Source organism: Rhineura floridana, chromosome 1 (genome assembly GCF_030035675.1).
Source record: "Rhineura floridana isolate rRhiFlo1 chromosome 1, rRhiFlo1.hap2, whole genome shotgun sequence".
Classification (NCBI taxonomy): Eukaryota; Metazoa; Chordata; class Lepidosauria; order Squamata; family Rhineuridae; genus Rhineura; species Rhineura floridana.
Window position 1 is genome coordinate 140800537 of NC_084480.1, and position 20820 is coordinate 140821356.

The following is a 20820-nucleotide window of genomic DNA, read 5'->3' on the forward strand; positions in this document are numbered from 1 at the left end:
GTGGTCAACATTCTATGCATATCAGTTTAGCAGGAAGGGAGAGACAGCAGGAGATCAAAGGATAGATATAGCCTAGCAATCAGGAGGTCTCCTCTCTAGCTACCCCTTTTAACCCCATGCAGCCTCAACCCACAAGTTGGAGTTGAACCACATATTCCAATAGGAAGCACCCCACATTTAATGGTGCTTATTCTCTAGTAAGAGTGTTGAGTATTATTTTATATATCACATTTTATATATAGTTTATATATAAACTAAAAACAGAAACAAAGATCATCAATATTGTATTGTTTTATTACAGACTGCTATTCATAATACAATGGCTCCCCCTAGCTATATTTCATAGTCCTTAAAGCCAGATTTATGGGCATGAGCTCTCCAGAAAGATAAGAACCTCTGTAGTTCTAAATGTCTTTAATTCTTAATTAAGTCCAGGGCCCCCGCTTAGCAGAATAAGCAGGAGGGCTCCCAAATGCAACAGAGCTCCTGGCTTATCACATTTTGAATTAAGTGAAATAATGCACATTCCCATCTAAAGGTGTGGGGAGAGAATAGGTTATTAAGTGCAGAGTCTAAAATTACCTTAGTGCACCATTGCACATACACATATCCAGAAGACTGCAAGCATCAGGAAACAAATGTGGTTGTAAAAGCCATTTAAAGCACTTGAAATGTTGCAATATTAATAGAAGCATTTAGCTGCTCTTACAGAAATATACAGGGAAGTGGCCAGTGGGGAACATTCACTCACTAAAGGGAAAAAAACCCAAATTATAGCCAACCTTAGGAATCCCACAGCCCATAAAGCCCAGTTTAAAATAAATATAGGAACAAAAGCAGCAGACTAAAATTAAGTTCAAGGTATTCAGTAACCAGGTTGACTCAGCCCAACAGCAAAATAATAATAATAATAATCTGCAGAACAAAATGGTCCACAATTCAATCCAAGACTGTTTGTATATCCCCCTCCCTTAATTTTCAATCAAGTACATATGTGACACTTGCTTTCTCTCCTTGCCCCTGGCCCCAACCTTCCAGGGCCGTGCTAAGGTATTTTGCTGTCCTGGACAAATACAGTATTCATTTTGCTCCTCCCAGGCACTGTCAGGATTTAGCCTACCCAGACTTTGAACCAGAGGTCTCTGAGGAGGAGTAAGGACAGCAAGAAACTCCAGCAGATCTCCACATTGCCAGCATCCAGATATCCCTGCATCAGGACTGCAGGTCCTCACAGCAGCTGTCAGGTTTTGACCACCTCCCTGATCCCTTCCCCCTTCTTCCCCAGAGCCATAGGAGCAGAGAAGATGGCAAGCCAGGCAAAAGCTTCAGAGCCACCAAACTACAATGAGGCTACAGAAGGAGGAAGAGCATGGAAGCACCTGCTCAGATCACAGCCTCGCTGATAGCCAGGAAGGGATGGAACTTCCAGCTCCTATATATGCTCTAAGGGTAGAGAGACACTTGTGCTAGTTCCAGTGTGTCTCCACCTCTGTTTTCTGAAGATGGAGGCACATGAAGCTAGTCAAATTCCACCCCTTTCTACTCTACAACCTGGTTGGATCAGCCCCAGTGTGGGGTTTTTAAAATTTCTGGGCAAGGTCTTGGAACGGGTGGTCACCAACCAGCTCCAGGTGCTCTTGGATGAAACCGATTATCTAGATCCGTTTCAATCCGGTTTTAGGCCCGGTTTTGGCACTGAAACAGCCTTGGTCGCCCTGTATGATGACCTTTGTCGGGAGAGGGACAGAGGGAGTGTTACTCTGTTGATTCTCCTTGATCTCTCAGCTGCTTTTGATACCATCGACCATGGTATCCTTCTGGAGAGACTCACGGAGTTGGGAGTTGGAGGTACTGCTTGGCAGTGGCTCCGCTCCTACTTGGTGGACCGGCTCCAGAGGGTAGGGCTTGGGGAGCATTGTTCGATACCCTGGACTCTCCATTGTGGAGTCCCGCAGGGATCGGTTCTGTCCCCCATGCTTTTTAACATCTACATGAAACCGTTGGGTTCGGTCATCAGGAGCTTTGGAGTGCGTTGTCACCAGTATGCTGATGACACGCAACTCTATTTCTCCTTTTCATCCTCTTCAGGTGAGGCTGTTAATGTGCTGAACCATTGCCTGGCCGCGATAATGGACTGGATGAGAGCTAATAAACTGAGGCTCAATCCTGACAAGACTGAGACGCTGTTGGTGAGAGCCTTCTCTGATCAGATGGTGGATGTTCAACCTGTCCTAGATGGGGTTACACTCCCCCGAAGGCACAGGTTCGTAGCTTGGGGGTTCTTTTTGATCCATTCCTGTCTCTCGAGGCGCAGGTGGCCTCAGTGGCACGGAATGCGTTCTACCACCTTCGGATGGTAGCCCAGCTACGTCCCTATCTGGGAAGCGATGACCTCGCTTCAGTTGTGCATGCTCTGGTAACCTCGAGATTGGATTACTGCAATGCGCTCTACGTGGGGCTGCCTTTGAAGACAGTTCGGAAACTACAGCTGGTGCAAAACGCAGCAGCTAGAATGTTGACGAGGACCAGACGGTCCGCGCATATAACACCTGTTCTGGCTCGTTTGCACTGGCTACCTATTTGTTTCCGGGCCAAATTCAAAGTGCTAGTTTTGACTTATAAAGCCTTACACGGTGCGGGACCACAATACCTAGCGGAACGCCTCTCTCGGTATGAACCTACCCGTTCACTGCGTTCAACATCTAAGGCCCTCCTCCGAGCTCCAACTCACAGAGAAGCTCGGAGGGTTGTAACAAGATCTAGGGCCTTTTCAGTGGTTGCCCCCGAATTATGGAACAGTCTTTCCGATGAGGTGCGCCTGGCGCCTACACTTTTATCTTTTCGGCGCCAGGTTAAAACCTTTTTATTCTCCCAGGCATTTTAATCTATCTTTAGCTTTTAATGTATAGCAAATTGTTAACTGTTCAATATGTATGCTTTTACTGTTTTTTATGATTTTATTGTATTTATCTTATGCTGTGCACCGCCCTGAGAGCCTTCGGGCTGCGGGTGGTGTATAAATTGAATAAAATAAATAAAATAATAAAATTAAGCTTCAGATAGATTTTGCAACTGATTAGTAGATAAACCTATTTGCCTTCCAGGTGTGGCCAATGAAAATACTTTGCTGCAGGCTCAGGCAGAGGCAGTGATTGGCCCAACACTTTGCTGTGGGTGGTCCTGAAGGATCTGAAGCCAGCAGTGGGAAGAGAGGTGTGTCCAGCTGAGGGCAGAGTTGCTTCAAAATGCAGGCAGAAAAACCATTCTGGCTGCTTTTGAAGCAACTAATGTGCCCACAACCTTAGTTTCAGCTGCTTGACAGCTGAAGCTCCAACCTTCCAACTGGGATGGGATGACACTGAATGAATGAATGAATGACCCACCTCCTCACATTTTGAATGGATTAGGATGGTCAGTTATCCTTTTACCTTTCACCTTGCCCTTCCTATGGTTCTGTTTCTTCCTCAAGGGATTTTCAGATTGCACACTCTTTTGCTTGTTCCACACGCATAAACCAATACAGTATAAGGAATTTTCATCCCATTCACATAAATAGAACCGGTGGTGGTGGTGGTAGATATAAATGCCCCAACATTTCAGACCATTTTATCCCAACCATCTAGGGTAAGAGTGGGACTTGTGCTCTATAGAAGATTTTCCTGATTGGTTTAGGAAAATCTTCTATAGAACACAAGTTCCACTCTTACCCTAGATGGTTGGGATTCTTGGGATTCTACTGTCCTAAGCAACTCCCTGTATAACCTCTTATGCTGGGCTCACCTGGCCAGTAGTTTTATTTATTATTTTTATTTATTTATCTATGGCATCTATATGCTGCTCCATAACATAATGTTATCTGGGTGGCTTACATCAGTGGTGGGGAACCTCCACCCTGCAGGCATAATCAGACCTGCCAAGCTTCCGCATTTGGCCTGTTCTGGCTAAGCCACACCCACCTGCCTGACAACTGATATGTGAGGTGGAGGGCAGGCGAAGTTGCGGCTGGCGCAAAAGGAGGTTTGCAGATCATTGGTGGTGCCTGCAGAACCCTGTGCCTTTGCCCACATGGTTTGATTTCAAACTGCCTGGGCAAAATAGGTCAACTGACATCATTGTGTCAAACTGATGGGATAGGGTAGATAAGAATCTGGCCCACCAGCCAGACCTAGTTCCTCACCTCTGGCTTAAGCCATTTTCATTTTCACTTAGTGTAAGTACCAAATGGTTTATAAAACCACAAAATCAAAAACAACATAAATACAACAAACACAAAATTCACTGCACCCCCCAAAGTTAAAAGACAGATTTAAAAATTTAGAGGCCCAGACTACATAAGTTATTTAAAAGGCTGGAGTGAACCAGAAGTTCTTCACCTGGCAGAGAAAAAACCCCACAAGGATGGTGCTAGGCAAACCTCCCTGGGGATGCTGTTCCAGAACCAGTATGCCATTACCAAAAAGGCCCCTCTCCCTGCTGGTTATCTGCCTCACTTCAATTGACAGAAGCACTCAGAGCCGAACCAAAGAAGATCTTATGGTTCAGGTAGCAACATATAGGCAAAGGCTTTTTTTTTTCTTTTTTTTTTTAAGGCTGGTCCCTAGCTGTTTAGGGCTTTAAAACTGGCCCAGAAACTGACTTCTTGTTTAGTCCTTCAGAGCTGTGTAGTACTGATGTTCCACAAGGGCATAAGAATAGGTAGCCATGAGGGAGCACTCAAGCAACGCCAGCTGCTCTTGATTGCCTTGGCGTTTCTCTTGCAGCTGACCCTGACTATAAACACAGGCAGACCAGAAAAGAAATGGTTAAGTCAAATCAATGGACACATTCTGTGGCTTTATCAAAGGCAGCCGCCAGAAGCAACAGGCACAATTGTTGGCTGGGAGCAAGCCAAGACTGAAAATGTAAGGACAAATAAATGAAATGCAAGTGTAAGGGAAGTAGGAGGAAATTTTGTTCAGATAAGACTAAAGAACAAAGAGAAAGCTTAAGAAAGCAGAATGGAGTTAAGTTATGCAAAGGGGAGGAGGGCAAGGCAAAAACGCTGTGTGTAGCTCGGGATCAACCTGAAGGCTGTTTAAAGAGCCAACAAGAAAAACCTTGTGATGAGTTGGATCCTGACCTTTCTGAAAAGTGAGGGATCCACTAGGCACACCCTGGGACTCTGAGTGTTCTCCTAAGCGAAAACTGTACTGTAGGCATCCTACGATTGACTCAAGAAAGACAAACCTTATGATAGGCCCAAGGCGAAGGTCAAAGTTCTTCTGAACAATATCAAGCAGCTCATCTTCTGATCTGTCTGAAGTACCGTAGTGGAACACAGAGATGGCTAGAGGGTGACTCAATCCAATGGCATAAGACAGCTGAAGGATATATAAATTCACTGTAGCTAAAGATGATTTAAGGTCATACGAATAGATAGCTCTACAGCTCGGGGCCTCTTCCAAGTTAATTTACCAGTGAGCAACTGAACCTGGGTCACCCATGTCTAACAGCGGTCTGTTGCTGTATCACACTTGCTCACACCAACTTTTTAAAGAGTAATAATTTCTGGATACAAGTATGAATGTCTCTCCAGTTTTAATTCAGAAAAAGTGCTTCTCAGCAATCAGGAGGTTTGAGAAACACTGGTCTAATCCATGCCATCCATAACCAACATGAGGTATAGCAGCTTTGCACTTTGGCATCCACACCTGAATGTAAGCCATCAAGTGAAAAGCAGCATTTGGAGCTGTTTCACACATCACAGGGAGGAACCCAGATTTGTCACTTCAAGTACACCCAAATGCGGTGGCACGGAATGCTTTTTACCAACTCCGGTTGGTGGCCCAGCTACGCCCCTATCTGGATAGAGAGAACCTCGCTTCGGTTGTCAATGCTCTGGTAACCTCAAAGTTAGATTACTGCAATGCGCTCTACGTGGGGCTGCCTTTGAAGACGGTCCGGAAACTGCAGCTTGTACAAAATGCAGCGGCCAGATTGATAACAGGGACTAGGCGTTCCGATCATATAACACCGATCCTGGCTCGCTTGCATTGGCTGCCTATATGTTTCCGGGCCAGGTTCAAAGTGCTGGTTTTAACCTATAAAGCCTTATACGGTGCAGGACCACAATACCTGATGGAACGCCTCCCCCGATATGAACCTACCCATACACTACGCTCTACATCGAAGACCCTCCTCCGGGTACCTACCCATAGGGAAACTCGGAGGGTGAAAACAAGAAAAAGGGCCTTCTCAGTGGTGGCCCCCGAATTATGGAACAATCTCCCGGATGAGGTACGCCTGGCACCAACATTACTATCTTTTCGGCGCCAGGTTAAAACTTTTCCTCTTTTCCCAGGCATTTTAGCATTTTAGCATTTTAGTATGTGTTGAAAACTGTCTTGATTCTTCTGGGAATTTTTATATTTTTAAAGTTTTTAAAAGTTTTAAATCTGTTTATATGTGACCTATTGTATTTTGATGTTGACTGTTGTGCACCGCCCAGAGAGCTTCGGCTATGGGGTGGTATAGAAATTTAATAAATAAATAAATAAATAAATAAATGCGCAATCACAGGCTCCTGCCAACTGTACTGGTATCATGATTGTAGCTTCTTCTTGTTAAAAAAATGAGGTGCTGGTAGTCACGTTGATAAAAGTGCTGGGGGGGGGGCGGTCAGCACAAAATAGCTGTGATGGGCAGCAAAAAAAAAGTGGTGCCAATACTCAGTTCTGGTGACTGTACTGTCACAAAAAAAGCTGTGTGTGTGTGTGCATGCATGTACACACCAAGCAATATACATTTATGGTGCTTAACAGTAAAAACACATGAATTTCTGTCTACTACTTAGCTGCAATATGCAATGATTAGAAAGGGGGACGTCTCCATCGTGGCATCCTAGTTATGGTATGCCTGCCCCTCACAGATTCAGTTGGTGCTTGGTACCAATCTTGTTGGACTCTATATGCTTGTTTATTTATCCAGGCATTTGGTTGAGATCATTGGGACGTATCTTCCTTGTTGAACTGCACATGATTCTAATGTTTTGTTATTGTGACTGATCTTATTTAATTTAAGGCATTTATATACTGCTTAGATTGTTTTACATAATAATTATACTGTTGTACTCCACTCTGGGAGTTTTAATGAAGAGTGGGCTCAAAATGATCAAAATAAATACAAAAATGAATGAATGAATTACACATTTGTTTCAGTGAAGTACGTTTCTATGTTTGTATTTCATGATCACTCAAGATGGGGGGGTTGTGTGCCCAGCCTACACTATAGTTCACTACAAACAATGGTGCTCATATTATTAATAGCTTTTATGAATAGTATTATTCCCTTTTGTTCATCATCCAGTTGGAAAGATGTACCTAATAAATGCACCATTTGTAACATTACTGCAATGGCTCCCAATTACTGGGGGCACTAACTAGAAGATAATCTTGTTTTCACAAACAGAGAATCAGTAACCGCTGTAGAAAAATCCAGGATCAATAAAGAAACAGCTGCACAATAGATATAGTTCTTAATGTGTTTCAAGCAAACTCTGTATCAAAGGAAATACTTAATGCTGCTTCACAAAAACAGCTTGGGACAGTTTTTCATAACACTTCGCCTAAGCAGACTTAGGTGACTGACCTATAGTACAAAGTTGTCCCAAGCAATTTTTATCAAGCAGCATTAAGTATTTCCTTTGATGAAGGGTTTTCTCAAAACACATTGGGCATCACATCTGTTGCGCAGTTCTCCTTTTTTTGGTCCAAGATAATACGGTTCCCTCTTACCTGGACCAATACTCTCCTGCAAAGGCCTGCTTTCACCAAGGACTTCGCTACCCAGCGAGCTGCATATGCTCCTGAGCGATCCACTTTAGAGGGATCTTTCCCTGAAAAAGCACCCCCTCCGTGTGCTCCCCAGCCTCCATAGGTATCCACAATGATCTTTCTTCCAGTCAAGCCAGCATCACTCTTAAAGAAAAAAAGTTTTTAAAAATTCACCAGGATGTTTACTTTGCTATCCCAAAGAATATCAACATCATCTCTCAAGACTGTAACAACTTCAGTGAGCCCTTTCAGCATCAAGAAGAAGGAGACACTGAGGCTGCAAGCCTATGCCCACTTCCCCTTTAATCAATGGGATTTAACTTTTGAGTAGGTAGATTCAACAACAGTGGGGAACTTGTGACCCTCCTGATGTTTGTTGCTGGACTACAACTCTCATCATCCTTGATCATGCTGGATGGGGCTGATGGGAGTCGGTGTAATATGTTATTGGTCTTTTTTTTTAACATGGTGGCAAATGCAGATACAGGAGACTCTAATTTGCATTGGAAGCACAGAGCTGGGTGGAGGGCTTTCCTCTCATGTAATTTCCTCTATTAATATTCCGCCACTAATACTGTTATTTGCCCTAAGAGCTACAATATACAGGTATGGTATGGGGAAGAACTTTTTTTTTTTGTCTCCCACGGAAGCAGGGACTTTTAAAAATGTTTAAATTATTTTTACCCCCTGCTGTAATGTTGTGCAAAGGCAAATTAAATATATATATCAAGGAAGAAAATTTTTGTCCTCCAAGGAGCAGAATAAAAAGTACATATATACTATATAAAATTTTAAAAAGTTAAAAGCCCCAGAAGACAAAAAAAAAACCCTCTGAACTTACAAGATCTGAACAAGGTGGTTCATGACAGATGCTCTTGGAGGTCACTGATTCACAGGGTCGCCATAAGTCGTAATCGACTTGAAGGCACACAACAACAACAACAAATTTTAAATGTTTTTAACATGGCCTTTCTGCAAGAGTTTCCCAGCATTCCAACAGGAAGTATAAATGCCCAGCTTTTGAAGGTAGGAAAAGGCCTGTCTTTGGATGTTTCCTTTCTGCACCAGTCTAGAATTTAGCTGAATGCAATGACTTTATTCTTTCCTGTTACAGTCCATTCAGCACTACTTACAGCATAAATTCCAGAAAAATAAAAGGTTCAGATATTATCATGCCACTCCAGTAAAAAGTTCTAATAATTCAGAACCCCAAACTCTAGAAAGAAATTTGGCAGGGGGTTGGGGAGTTGGTAAGCATCCCAAGATAATGCTTTTAAAGTGATGCCTCCTGGTGGTCATCTGCAGCAACAGCGGCTGTATTTAAGAAGCACTACTGCTGCTGTCACTTAGAGCATCGTGACATATTACATTAGGAATATATAAGGGTTATACACTTCAGGGAACAATGGTCAATCAGGCATTTCCTGCAGAGCATACATGTATTAAACACACACACATTTTGGAATGCAATTTTTTTTAGCAGCTTCAAGTTGAAGGGAAAATACAAACAAAGCTTGAGATGTAAGATTTAAAATAATTCATTGGGATTTTAAGCAATATCCTGGTGTTTCTAGTAAGGTCAGAAACTCAGAACAGCCATACAATGAAATGTTGATGCAGTGACCCCAGACAGTTCCTTAAGATATCTTGGCTCCAAAGAAGGGGAAGGGGCTTTTGTGCTTGCGCTCTGCTTATTGGCTTCCCACAGGCATCTGCTTCGTCACTGTGAAAACCAGATACTGGACTAGATGGTCCCCTGGCCTGATTCAGCAGGGCTCTTCCTGTGTTTTTATGTTTAAGAAGGAGTACCAACTTTCCAAAAAGCACCTATTTATTGATATTCTAATTTATTAGTCAGTTGACCATAATTATGAATCAAGTCTATTCTTATCTGGATAGTCTTGGTCACACTGCAATATGTTAACAAGCAGTATGGTATGTATTTTAAGAAATAAAAAGTGGGAAAGTGCCAATCACAGGAAAGAAGAAAAAATGTACATAAAAAGGTACATAAGAGGAAAAAGGTAAGTGGTGGACAGATTAGGATGGTCCACCTACAGAGACTAATGGAATCCACTCGATTCCTGAATGCCCTGGGGGAGTTTCCAGTAGATAGAGCAGGTGACCCTGTTGAAGCCTTTGTCGCGCTGAGGAATAATGAGATGTGTTGGACTCTTAACACGGTTGCCCCGACCACCCTCTCCAGCATTATGGGCCCCGGTTTGCACCTTGACACACCAATGAACTAAGGGCAATGAAACAGACTGGACAATGGCTAGTGGCGAAAGATGTCCTGTGAGACTGATTGGGCAAGAGTAAAACATCATAACCATGCCTACTGTGTGCTGGTGAGGGCCGCAAAGAAGGTCCACTTCTGTGCTTCCATCACATCCTCAAGCAGCTGTCAGTGGAGCTTTTTCATATTGTCAGGGGTCTGTTGACATCAACTCCAGGAAATGGAGTTTTAGACCCTTCAGAAGCCCACTGTGAGTGGATTGCAAGGCACTTTGAGGGTAAAGTTGCTCACCTCCATATCAATCTTGATGCCCCATCCACATCTACTGTAGTCCCCAGTGAGGTGTCCAGTGCAACATCTGCTGCACCTTCTTGGGATCAATTTCATTTGATGCAGTCTGATGACACGGTCAAGGTGTTTGCGATGATGTGGTCAGCAACATGTCATCTCGACCCTTGCCCTTCTTGGTTCATTAAAGCTTGCCGAAGGGGTATGAATGAGTGGATCCAGGATGTGGTCAACACATCTTTGCTGGAGGGAGTGGTCCAAGCTGCCCTGAAAGAGGCGGTGATCTGGCTGCTCCTGAAAAAGCCCACCCTGGACCCATTGGTTTGTGACAACTACTGCCCGGTCACAAATACTCCCTTTTAAGGGAAAGTGATTGAGAGGCTTATGGTGCAACAATTGCAAGTACTCTTTGATGAAACAAATTATCTTGACCCATTCCAATCTGGGTTCAGGCCTGGTTATGGGACTGAATTGGCCTTGGTCACCCTGAAGAATTACCTTTATCAGGAGAAGGACAGGGGAGTGTGACCCTGTTATTCTTACTTGATCTCTCAGCAGCTTTTGATACCATTGACCATGGTATCCTTCTGAGCTGACTGGGTGAGATGGGTATTGGAGGCACTGTTTTACAGTGGTTCCGATCCTATCTCCAGGGTCATTCTCAGAGAATAGCATTGGGTGACTGTCTTTCAGCCTCCTGGCAGTTGTGCTGTGGGGTGCCACAGGTTACCATTTTGTCCCCCATGCTGTTTAACATCTATATGAAGCCCTTGGGAGCGATCATCAGGAGATTTGGGGTGAGGTGTCAGCAGTATGCTGATGATATCCAGCTCTATTTCTCTGTAACTGTCATGCCAGCTTGCCAGCCTTACCCTGGCCTGCAGTTAAAATGGCTAACTCCCAAAGCCTTATGGGGAATTCTTCCCCTTGACATCTTCCTTGTTAGCTTGCTAGCAAGCAGTTAAATCTTTGATGTTCTTTCATCACTGTGACTTGGTAATTTTTATTACACAGCTGTACCAGCTTACAGTAATTTTGCACCTTCTTATCAGTGGAAGGGGCCTGGTTCCGTCAAGGCCGTAAAACTCCTTGCTTTGTTATGGGAAACCAAGAGGAGGCGCCAGGTGCTGTGGGAACATCGTTTTTCATCCCTTTGATGAAAATGTTAATTGGTTAATTGTCTCTGGCTGGGAGGGAATTTTCCTCCATAAGAGGAGGCTCAGAACTCTGGGTTTGTGTCCCACTTTGGAGCACCACCTTGCCTATGGTGATGGTCTGTTGTGGCTCCATTTACATCTTGACTTGCAACTCCCTGAGGGGAAGAAGGCTATCCATTGAAAGATCCTATGCTCTTGTAAGTATAGCTAAGGCAGATAGCTTTGTTATTTTGATTTGTGCCAAGAAACTTTCCTTTAGCTTTGTTACTAAACACTTTACCTGTTTGGGTGTATGGTTTTAGGATTCAATTTGCTGCTACAAATTATTTGTGTGTACCTTTTTGCTTTTTGTAACCTTTTTATGCTTTTTTAATTTTTTTTTAATAAACTTTAGTTACTTTAAACCAATGTGTGCTTATTCCAGAGAAAGGGGTCAGTTCCTAAATTCAGTCCTTGCCATTTGACCACAACTACCGTGTAACAGAGAAGCGTTTTTACCTAAGACTTCAGAAGGGGCCAGGAGTGTATCTAGACTCTGGTCCTGAGAGACTTAGGTGTTTTTTAAGTGGACTCTGGGGTTCCCTTTGCCCCAGAGTAGCTAACCAGTTGAAGGGTGGTAGCAGTACTACCTTGCAGGGTTGGTGTTGACATGCACAACCTTAGCAAACCAGGATTTGCTGGGATCAATTGCCCAAGGCCGGGGATTGACTCCTAGGACAGTGAGAGCAGACGGGGAAGAGCTCTCCGCTTTCACTACATGTTGGCAGCATTTGGAACCAAAAAGGACTGAACCTATCTCTGGGTAAACATACTCTTAAAAAGGTACATTTTGGAAAAATTGGAAATTGTTTAGTTAAAGGTTTCTGGCACAAAGGTTTATTATTTTTGTAAAGTCAGGATGTCTACGAGATCTAAGCAAAAGAAGGCATTAGATCAGATTACTGCTGAAAATAACGAGGAGGAACAAACAGATTTGTTACTTCAAGGCAATTTCGAAGCAGCAGGAGGCAGCGCTGAGGTGCCGCCATTACAAACAGTTACTCCGGAGGGAGAACTGGCGTTGTCACCCGTACGGAGTCGACGAAGTATGGAGAGTCAAGCCAGCCAGAGCGGGGGGGGGGGGGTGCCACCCATGGATATGTGGGCTGAAATGCATAACTTCTTCTCGAAACAAATGGCGCTTATGGCTACTCTTGTGCAACAACTGCAGGCATACACCCCACCGAGCCAAGAACTGAGGTCTGGGAGAGTGTGCTTGGGTGGAGCTGATCCAGCAGACTTTCCGTTTTACCAAGCAGGAGAGGATATTTCAGAATCCTTTTTAATCTTTGAGCAAGCGTGTTTGGACCAGTCATTTTTTTTTTTTACAATAATTTTTATTCAAATTTTCATAAAACATACAAAACAAAATCATAAAACATTCAAAGACAAAAAACAAAACAAAACAAAAATGATTAAACAAAAAAATAAAATGTTGACTTCCCATTTGTCGCAGATCAAATCAGTTGTAGGTCTACAATATATAACAATCCTGTCTCTTAAATTATATTATAAAATCACTTTCCTCCAGTAGTTATCTTAATTAATCATCAAATCTCATAAACATTACTTTATTCTTTCCACAAAAAGTCAAAGAGAGGTTTCAATTCTTTAAGAAATATATCTATCAATTTTTCTCCAAATAAACATGTCGATTAATCCATCTCATTAATAATAATAATAATAATCTTATTGTCATAACCATAGTCCAAATAAACATATCAATTAATCCATCTCATCAAAATCTGTTAGGTCCAATAACTTCAATAGCCATTATTCCATTATCCATATTAATTCCATCTTCCATCTTCAATAGTCCTGTTAAGTCCAGTAATTTCAGTGTCCAATCTTCCATTATCAGTATTCCATAATAATCTTGCTGTCATAGCCATAGTCATATAATAAGAGTCTGATGGGAATTTCCTCTATCCCAAATATTTTCTTGCCATCCATTCTGAATAAGTTGCTGAAATATTGTTGTAAAGTCATATCTGTGTTCTTCTTTTTTACAAAATGCACTGGCTCATCTCTTGAGAGTTTTTCCATTGTCACATGGCTGCAGTTAATTCCATAGATTTTCTCTATATCAAGCTCCATCACGTCATTCCAGTCCAGAAGATTATCCAAGCCATTGATAACTTTATCTCTAATATCTTCATTAATTTCTTCAGAGATAACGTTAAATTCCAAACAGTAGATTTTATTTCTAATATCCATAAACTCCAGATCTTTTTCCAATTCCACATTTGTTCCAATCTCCAGGGCTTGTATCTTCCCTTTATTTTTTCTTTTCTCATCTCTGATCTCATTCTCCTCTCTCCCAGGATCCCCTATTTCTTTAAGCTCCTGCGTCATTTTGCTCAGTTCAATTTTCAGCTCCTTACTGCCCTGTCACAGGGTTTGTTTCGTTATCTCAATCTCATCCATTGTTTTCTGAAACATAATTACTTCCAGATTCTCAGCCACTTTCTTGATTGCCATTTTTAAAACCACGAAAACAAAACAAAACAAAAATAAAGAAGAACCACTTCTTATTTCAGCAACAATTGGGTTAATATTCCAGGCTTGATGACATCACAGTATAAACAGAGCAGCCTGCCTTATCTCTCTATGTTCAAGAACACGAAACAAATTTAGTTCCCAGCATCAAAACAGTTAGTGGCGTCGTGAAGAAGCAGATTCGTCAAAATAAAATAGACCAAAAAGAGAATAGTCCCAGACAATATAATGTTCCTCGGAATAGAAATCCCTCTTCTGTTTATATCTTTAGAATGCACTTCCAGGACAGCTTTTTGCAATAGAAACAGAGATAAGCTGTTAATTTCGTGAATAACAGAGAACAGTTATAGCTCACCCAGAAGTTCTTTAAAGCTGATTCATTTGACAAATCTCTTTTTGCTGCAACAATTTAAACCAAGTAAAAAAAATAATAGAAAGAAGGGTGCTTGCCTGTTAGTCCGTTTTCTCTTTGAAGAAAAGATAAACGTATCGCATTAATCAGATAGAGCTTGTTCGGAAGTCCGTCTGGCATTGCTGGCTGGACCTTTTCTCATAAATTAATGAAATCCAGTCCTCCCAACAAAAACAGGCTTTTGAGGTTGATCTCTACGTTTCTCCCTGCCCGGGAGAAATTTCATCAGTCAAAAAAAATGTTCTGACTGATTTATATCTGAATAAGCTTCTTTTGAGGCGGGAGCCTGTCTCAAAAGCAGGCACAAGCGAAGTCACCCTTCCCGGAAGTCGTGTTTGGACCAGTCATTAGATAAAAAATACTGGATGAAAATCCTACGCACTCAAGGAAAGGGAGAATTAAGAAGTTTAATGTGCAAACTCCCTCGAGAGTTAGCCAATGATTACGAGAACTTTGTAAAGTTGGCAACCGCGCAATTCACTCTATCTACTAGAGTGTGTTACCAAAAGTTTGAGACTTTGCAGAAAAAGCCAAAAGAAACGTTCTCAGCATTAAGCACCCGTACTGCTCAAGCAATGGATTTGTGGATTGCAGCTGCGAAAGCTAATACTTTCGAGCAGTTAAGGACAGTGTATACTCTTGAGAAATTTTACAAGATGCTGCCGAAAGAGCTTGCGGCTGCTGTGAGAGGAAAAAAACCAAAGAGTATCCAGGAAGCAGGACATCATGCTGACGAACTTGACTCCTTTCAGGATAAAGATGAATCGCCTAAGGCTTATGTTAAAAAGCTGGGAAACTTCAAAGGTAGCCAGCAGGCAGGAGGAGGAAATGAATGGAAGAAAAAACCATGGCCGCCTGTAGTCAAGTCGGGAGGAGAGAGGAGAGAGCTCCGCTTCTGCCTCTGCTGTTGCTTCAACAGCGCGTCCAACAGCTTACCAACCGAGTAAAGCAGTTTTGGAGAATTTATGTTTTTTATGCAAGCAGCCGGGGCACAAAAAGGATCAGTGTCCCCAATTAATTAAAAAGCCGAGTTCTGGAACCAACAAGGGAACTAAAGTAGCTGTGGTCCAGAGAGCCTGTGACTTTGAAGAACCGGGAGGGCAGTCGTCTCCAGAAATTTCTCGTTGGTCTTCCTCAGCTTCCAGTTCAGAGAATGACTGGGAATTTTCGGCTCCTAGTGCTGAAAACAGCCCTGTCACCCCGAAAAGCAGCGTTTTAAAAGCTCCTGCGGTGAGTGTTATTCAACCGGGACTGGGAAAGGAGAAGGGGGGAGGAAAGGTGAAGCCATCCCCTGAAGAGCCCCATGGTGGGAAGGGAGAGAAAGAACGACTCCCTGAAGACAGCACTAGCTATCCATGTTTGCCTGGTCAAGCTGCTTGGTCCAACAAAATGTTCAAAGAGACTATTTTTGTGAATTATGTTAAGCTAATTGCGTTCAGAGATTCAGGAAGCGAGGCTTCCAGCTTAGCTCGTCATTTAATTCCGCCTGAATTAATTTTACAAGGGGTAAAAGCGTCAGTACATGTTTATGGGATGACTAACAAACTTTGTGATGTGGCTGATGTCTGGATTTCATACAGAAGTTGGTCAGGAAAACATAGAGTGTTGATTCATGACTATTCTGACCAATTTTTTGATTTCCTCCTTGGAAATGATATTGCTTACGCATGTTATTTACATAATTTGAAAAATGGGTATGTTAATATGAATGCCATAACCTGTAGTACAGCTAACAAAATGGAACAAGAGCCCAGTATCGAACTTTTGCCACTAGATGGTGCTGTGGCGCAAGAAGTCTGTGACTCAGACCAGCCTCTGCCAACCAAAGTTGGAAATATGAATGTTTCTGATCCTAACAGTGAGGGCATGGAAGAGCTAAAATTGAACTCTGCTCGTTCCACTGCATTTAAAGAAGCCCTTCTTCGAGATGATAGCCTACAAGTTTGTAGGGATGCTGCAGTAAATGCTCCCCTGGAACTATCTAAGTCTGTGACAGTAAGATTCTATTGGAAGAACGGATTGCTGTATAGAGAACATGTGCCCCAAGGTGCTTCTGTGGATTGGAAGCCTGTCAAACAGCTTGTGGTGCCATCGGCTCATAGGCTGGAAGTTTTGCAACTGGCGCATGATACTATCAGTGGGGGTCATTTAGGAATAAAGAGAACATTGGCCCGGGTAACCCGATATTTTTATTGGCCCCAGATTGCCAAAGGGGTACAAAATTTCTGTAAAAGTTGTCTAACCTGTCAATTAGTAGGGTATGCCCGTGATCACCCCAAAATCAGAGCTTGGAAAAGTTACTTTTTTGAACTACAACTCCCATCAGCCCCAGTCAGCATGGCACTGGATTGGGCTGATGGGAGTTGTAGTTCAAAAAAGTAAATTTTCCAAGCTCTGCCCAAAATGCCAATGAAAGTCTCTGAGATTGTAACAGAACCATTTGCTAAAGTAGCGGTGGACGTTCTTGGTCCACTGAATGTGGCTTCGAGTGGAAAAAAATTATTTTGACTTACATAGATTATGCAACGCGTTTTGCTGAAGCAGTAGCTTTAAGTAGCATTACGGCAACTGCTATCTCAAAGGCTTTACTAGACATATTTTCTCGTTGGGGATGCCCTAAAATTATCTTGTCAGATCAAGGCCCAGGTTTTGTAGCCAAACTGACTAAGAAGCTATGGGAGATTTCTGGGATAGAACATATGACTTCTGTTGCTTACCATCATGAATCCAACGGGCTTTGTGAACATTTGAATGCGGTTCTGGGAATCGAAGCAATCTCTAATTGGCCAGTGCCCCAGACTAAGAAACAAGTTCAGTCTTTTTTAGGACTTGCAGGTTACTATAGGAGGTTCGCCCCTCATTTTAGTAGCATTGCAACTCCCCTGACTGATCTGTGTAAAAAGTGCAAACCTGCACGAGTTGTATGGTCTGAAGATTGCCAACAGGCCTTTGAGGCTTTGAAAACTGTACTAGTCAACTACCCTGTTCTGAAAGCTCCAGATTTTGCTGAACCCTTTGTGGTACAGACTGATGCTAGTAATTTTGGCTTAGGTGCTGTGCTTTTACAAAAAGACTCTGATGGAGACTTACACCCTGTAGCATATCTCAGCAAGAAGTTAATTCAGCGAGAGCGCCATCTAGCGACGATAGAGAAGGAGTGTCTTGCTATAGTTTGGGCCCTGGAGAAATTAAGGCCTTATCTTTGGGGGCGACACTTCCAACTACAAACAGATCACTCTCCTTTATGCTGGTTGTCTAGAATGAAGAACTCTAACCAAAAATTATTGAGATGGGCACTATTATTGCAAGATTTCAATTTTTCCATAGATTATGTAGCTGGGAAATTTAATTAAACGGCCAATGCCTTATCTCGTATGCATAATTTAGATGATTGATGTATGGTCCTGATGACTTGTAACTGCTCCTGACTATTCTTATGCCTGATGTTTTAATATGGTTTGTGTAACCCTGATCTTATGGTTTTTATGACCTATGCCTGTATTTTGGACTATGAGTTTACTAATGTCCTTTTATGATTTTATATAATAAAGTATGTAAGGTTTTAGAGGCTTAGGTTTGACCACTGTGGGGAAATTAGGTTATGGTTGTTGTTAATTCCTGTTGTGGGTTTTTCCTTTTTTTTTATTAGCCTTCTTTCCCTTCGTATTAACCAGAGGCGATGAAACCAAAGGTGATCAACCTTTGATGTCATCTTTTTCGAAAAGGGGGCATGTCATGCCAGCTTGCCAGCCTTACCCTGGCCTGCAGTTAAAATGGCTAACTCCCAAAGCCTTATGGGGAATTCTTCCCCTTGACATCTTCCTTGTTAGCTTGCTAGCAAGCAGTTAAATCTTTGATGTTCTTTCATCACTGTGACTTGGTAATTTTTATTACACAGCTGTACCAGCTTACAGTAATTTTGCACCTTCTTATCAGTGGAAGGGGCCTGGTTCCGTCAAGGCCGTAAAACTCCTTGCTTTGTTATGGGAAACCAAGAGGAGGTGCCAGGTGCTGTGGGAACGTCGTTTTTCATCCCTTTGATGAAAATGTTAATTGGTTAATTGTCTCTGGCTGGGAGGGAATTTTCCTCCATAAGAGGAGGCTCAGAACTCTGGGTTTGTGTCCCACTTCAGAGCACCACCTTGCTTATGGTGATGGTCTGTTGTGGCTCCATTTACATCTTGACTTGCAACTCCCTGAGGGGAAGAAGGCTATCCACTGAAAGATCCTATGCTCTTGTAAGTATAGCTAAGGCAGATAGCTTTGTTATTTTGATTTGTGCCAAGAAACTTTCCTTTAGCTTTGTTACTAAACACTTTACCCGTTTGGGTGTATGGTTTTAGGATTCAATTTGCTGCTGCAAATTATTTGTTTGTACCTTTTTGCTTTTTGTAACCTTTTTATGCTTTTTTTTTAATAAACTTTAGTTACTTTAAACCAACGTGTGTTTATTCCAGAGAAAGGGGTCAGTTCCTAAATTCAGTCCTTGCCATTTGACCACAACTACCGTGTAACAGAGAAACGTTTTTACCTAAGACTTCAGAAGGGGCCAGGAGTGTACCTAGACTCTGGTCCTGAGTGGCTTAGGTGTTTTTTAAGTGGGCTCTGGGGTTCCCTTTGCCCCAGAGTAGCTAACCAGTTGAAGGGTGGTGGCAGTACTACCTTGCAGGGTTGGTGTTGACGTGCACAACCTTAGCAAACCAGGATTTGCTGGGATCAATTGCCCAAGGCCGGGGATTGACTCCTAGGACAGTGAGAGCAGACGGGGAAGAGCTCCCCGCTTTCACTACAGTAACATCTGAATCACGAGAGGCCGTGCAGCCCTGGACCAGTGCCTGGACTCGGTGGTGGGCTGGATTAGGGCCAAGAAAAGTGAGTGTGAATTCTAGCAAGACAGAGATGCTGTGGGTTGGTGGTTCCCAACTTCAAATAATTGGTCAATGGCCTGCTTTGGATAGAGTCATAGTCCCTCTGTTAGAGCAGGTTTGTAGTCTGGGGTTGCTCCTGGATCCATCTTTGTTGCTAGAGGCCCAGGTGACCTCAGTGGCTAGGAATGCCTTTTACCAGCTTCCACTGATGAGACAGCTGTGGCCGTTTGTGGACCAGGATAGCCTGATCACTGTTGTCCATGCACTGGTAACCTACAGGTTGGATTACTGTAATGCGCTCTGTGTGGGGCTGCTCTTGAGGTTGGTCCAGAAGCTGCAGCTGGTGCAAAATGTGGTGGTGTAACTGTTTACTGGGGCAGTCAACACATTACCCGGCTGCTGAAAGAATTGCACTGGCTGCCCATTAGCTACCGGGCCAAGTTCAAGGTTCTGTTTTTAGTGTACAAAGTCCTATGCAGCTTGGAACCAGGATACCTGAAAGATCATCTCACACCTTATATATCCAGGAGGTGAGAGCCTCCTGCAGATATCAACTTATCAGGAGGTCCATTTCGCACAATATAGGAAGCAGACCTTTAGTGTTGTGGCACCAACACTTTGGAATTCCCTCCTCTTAAATATTAGACAGGCACCATCTCTGTTGTCTTTTCAGCACCTACTGAAGGCCTTCCTCTTTCAACAAGCCTTTTAAGTAGAGACCTTATCCTAGTCTGTGTCTGTGTTGGAATTGCTTTTTGAGATATATTTAAAGCTTTTTTAAAAATATGTTTTTAAAGATGCTTTGTTTTAATATGTTTTAATTCATAAACAACCTACATCAAATGACTTTTGAATGTAAATCAAACACTTTTGGCACAGGGACTGGTGCTCCTAGCTGCTAAGAATAATCTCTTGGCAATGCCCAGTTGTGTACAGCATTCCTTCCCAGGCATCTCTTGGCTAATCTGTTTATTGTTAAGTTAATTTTATACCAAGTTGTTATATGCTCAAGTTGTATGTTTTTAGTGATTTTACCTGATTTTTATTTTACTGTATTGTATTTTATTCCTTGCTGTGAACCGCCCAGAGAGCCATCGGCTAAGGGCGGTATAGAAATGGAAATAAATAAATAAATAAATATTTCAGGCCTGGTCTCGCTTCACACTGTTGCAAACAGTGAAAAGTGGTCAATTAGGGCAAATGGGGCACTACTCCACCAAGCTCAGCAAGCTCCCACCGACCTGCCTCCTTCCTGACAAGCAGTCCAATGGACAGCACAGATTGACAGTTTCCTCCTCCTCTTCAGTCTCACTGTTGCCATTGCAGAACTCAGCAATGGGGGGACAAAACTAAAATTGGTCAGCTCTACCAATCATTGGCTGTAGCTACACCTACTTTTCGTCTCCCTGCCTTCTGCCCTACCGGTCCCAACAAGCACCAGCCACCACTAGTTGCAAATAATTCTTTTTAAAAAAAAAATGGGCTGCAGATACGAAGGGGCGGTGCTTAA

At 42.7% G+C, this 20820-nt stretch overlaps 1 protein-coding gene across 3 annotated transcripts in view; it reads right to left on the bottom strand.

The window, feature by feature from the left end:
• Positions 1 to 20820, bottom strand: part of LOC133388040 (S-adenosylmethionine synthase-like) — a 40429-nt gene that overhangs the window by 1495 nt on the left and 18114 nt on the right. For 2 of the 3 annotated variants that reach the window (XM_061634119.1, XM_061634129.1), the window contains exons 7-8: positions 7773 to 7955; positions 5227 to 5360 (exon numbers count right to left, since the gene is read on the bottom strand). In XM_061634119.1, coding sequence (XP_061490103.1) covers positions 5227 to 5360; positions 7773 to 7955 — 317 coding nt within the window. The remainder of the gene's footprint in view (positions 1 to 5226; positions 5361 to 7772; positions 7956 to 20820) is intronic. The other variant, XM_061634140.1, reaches the window with a different exon arrangement.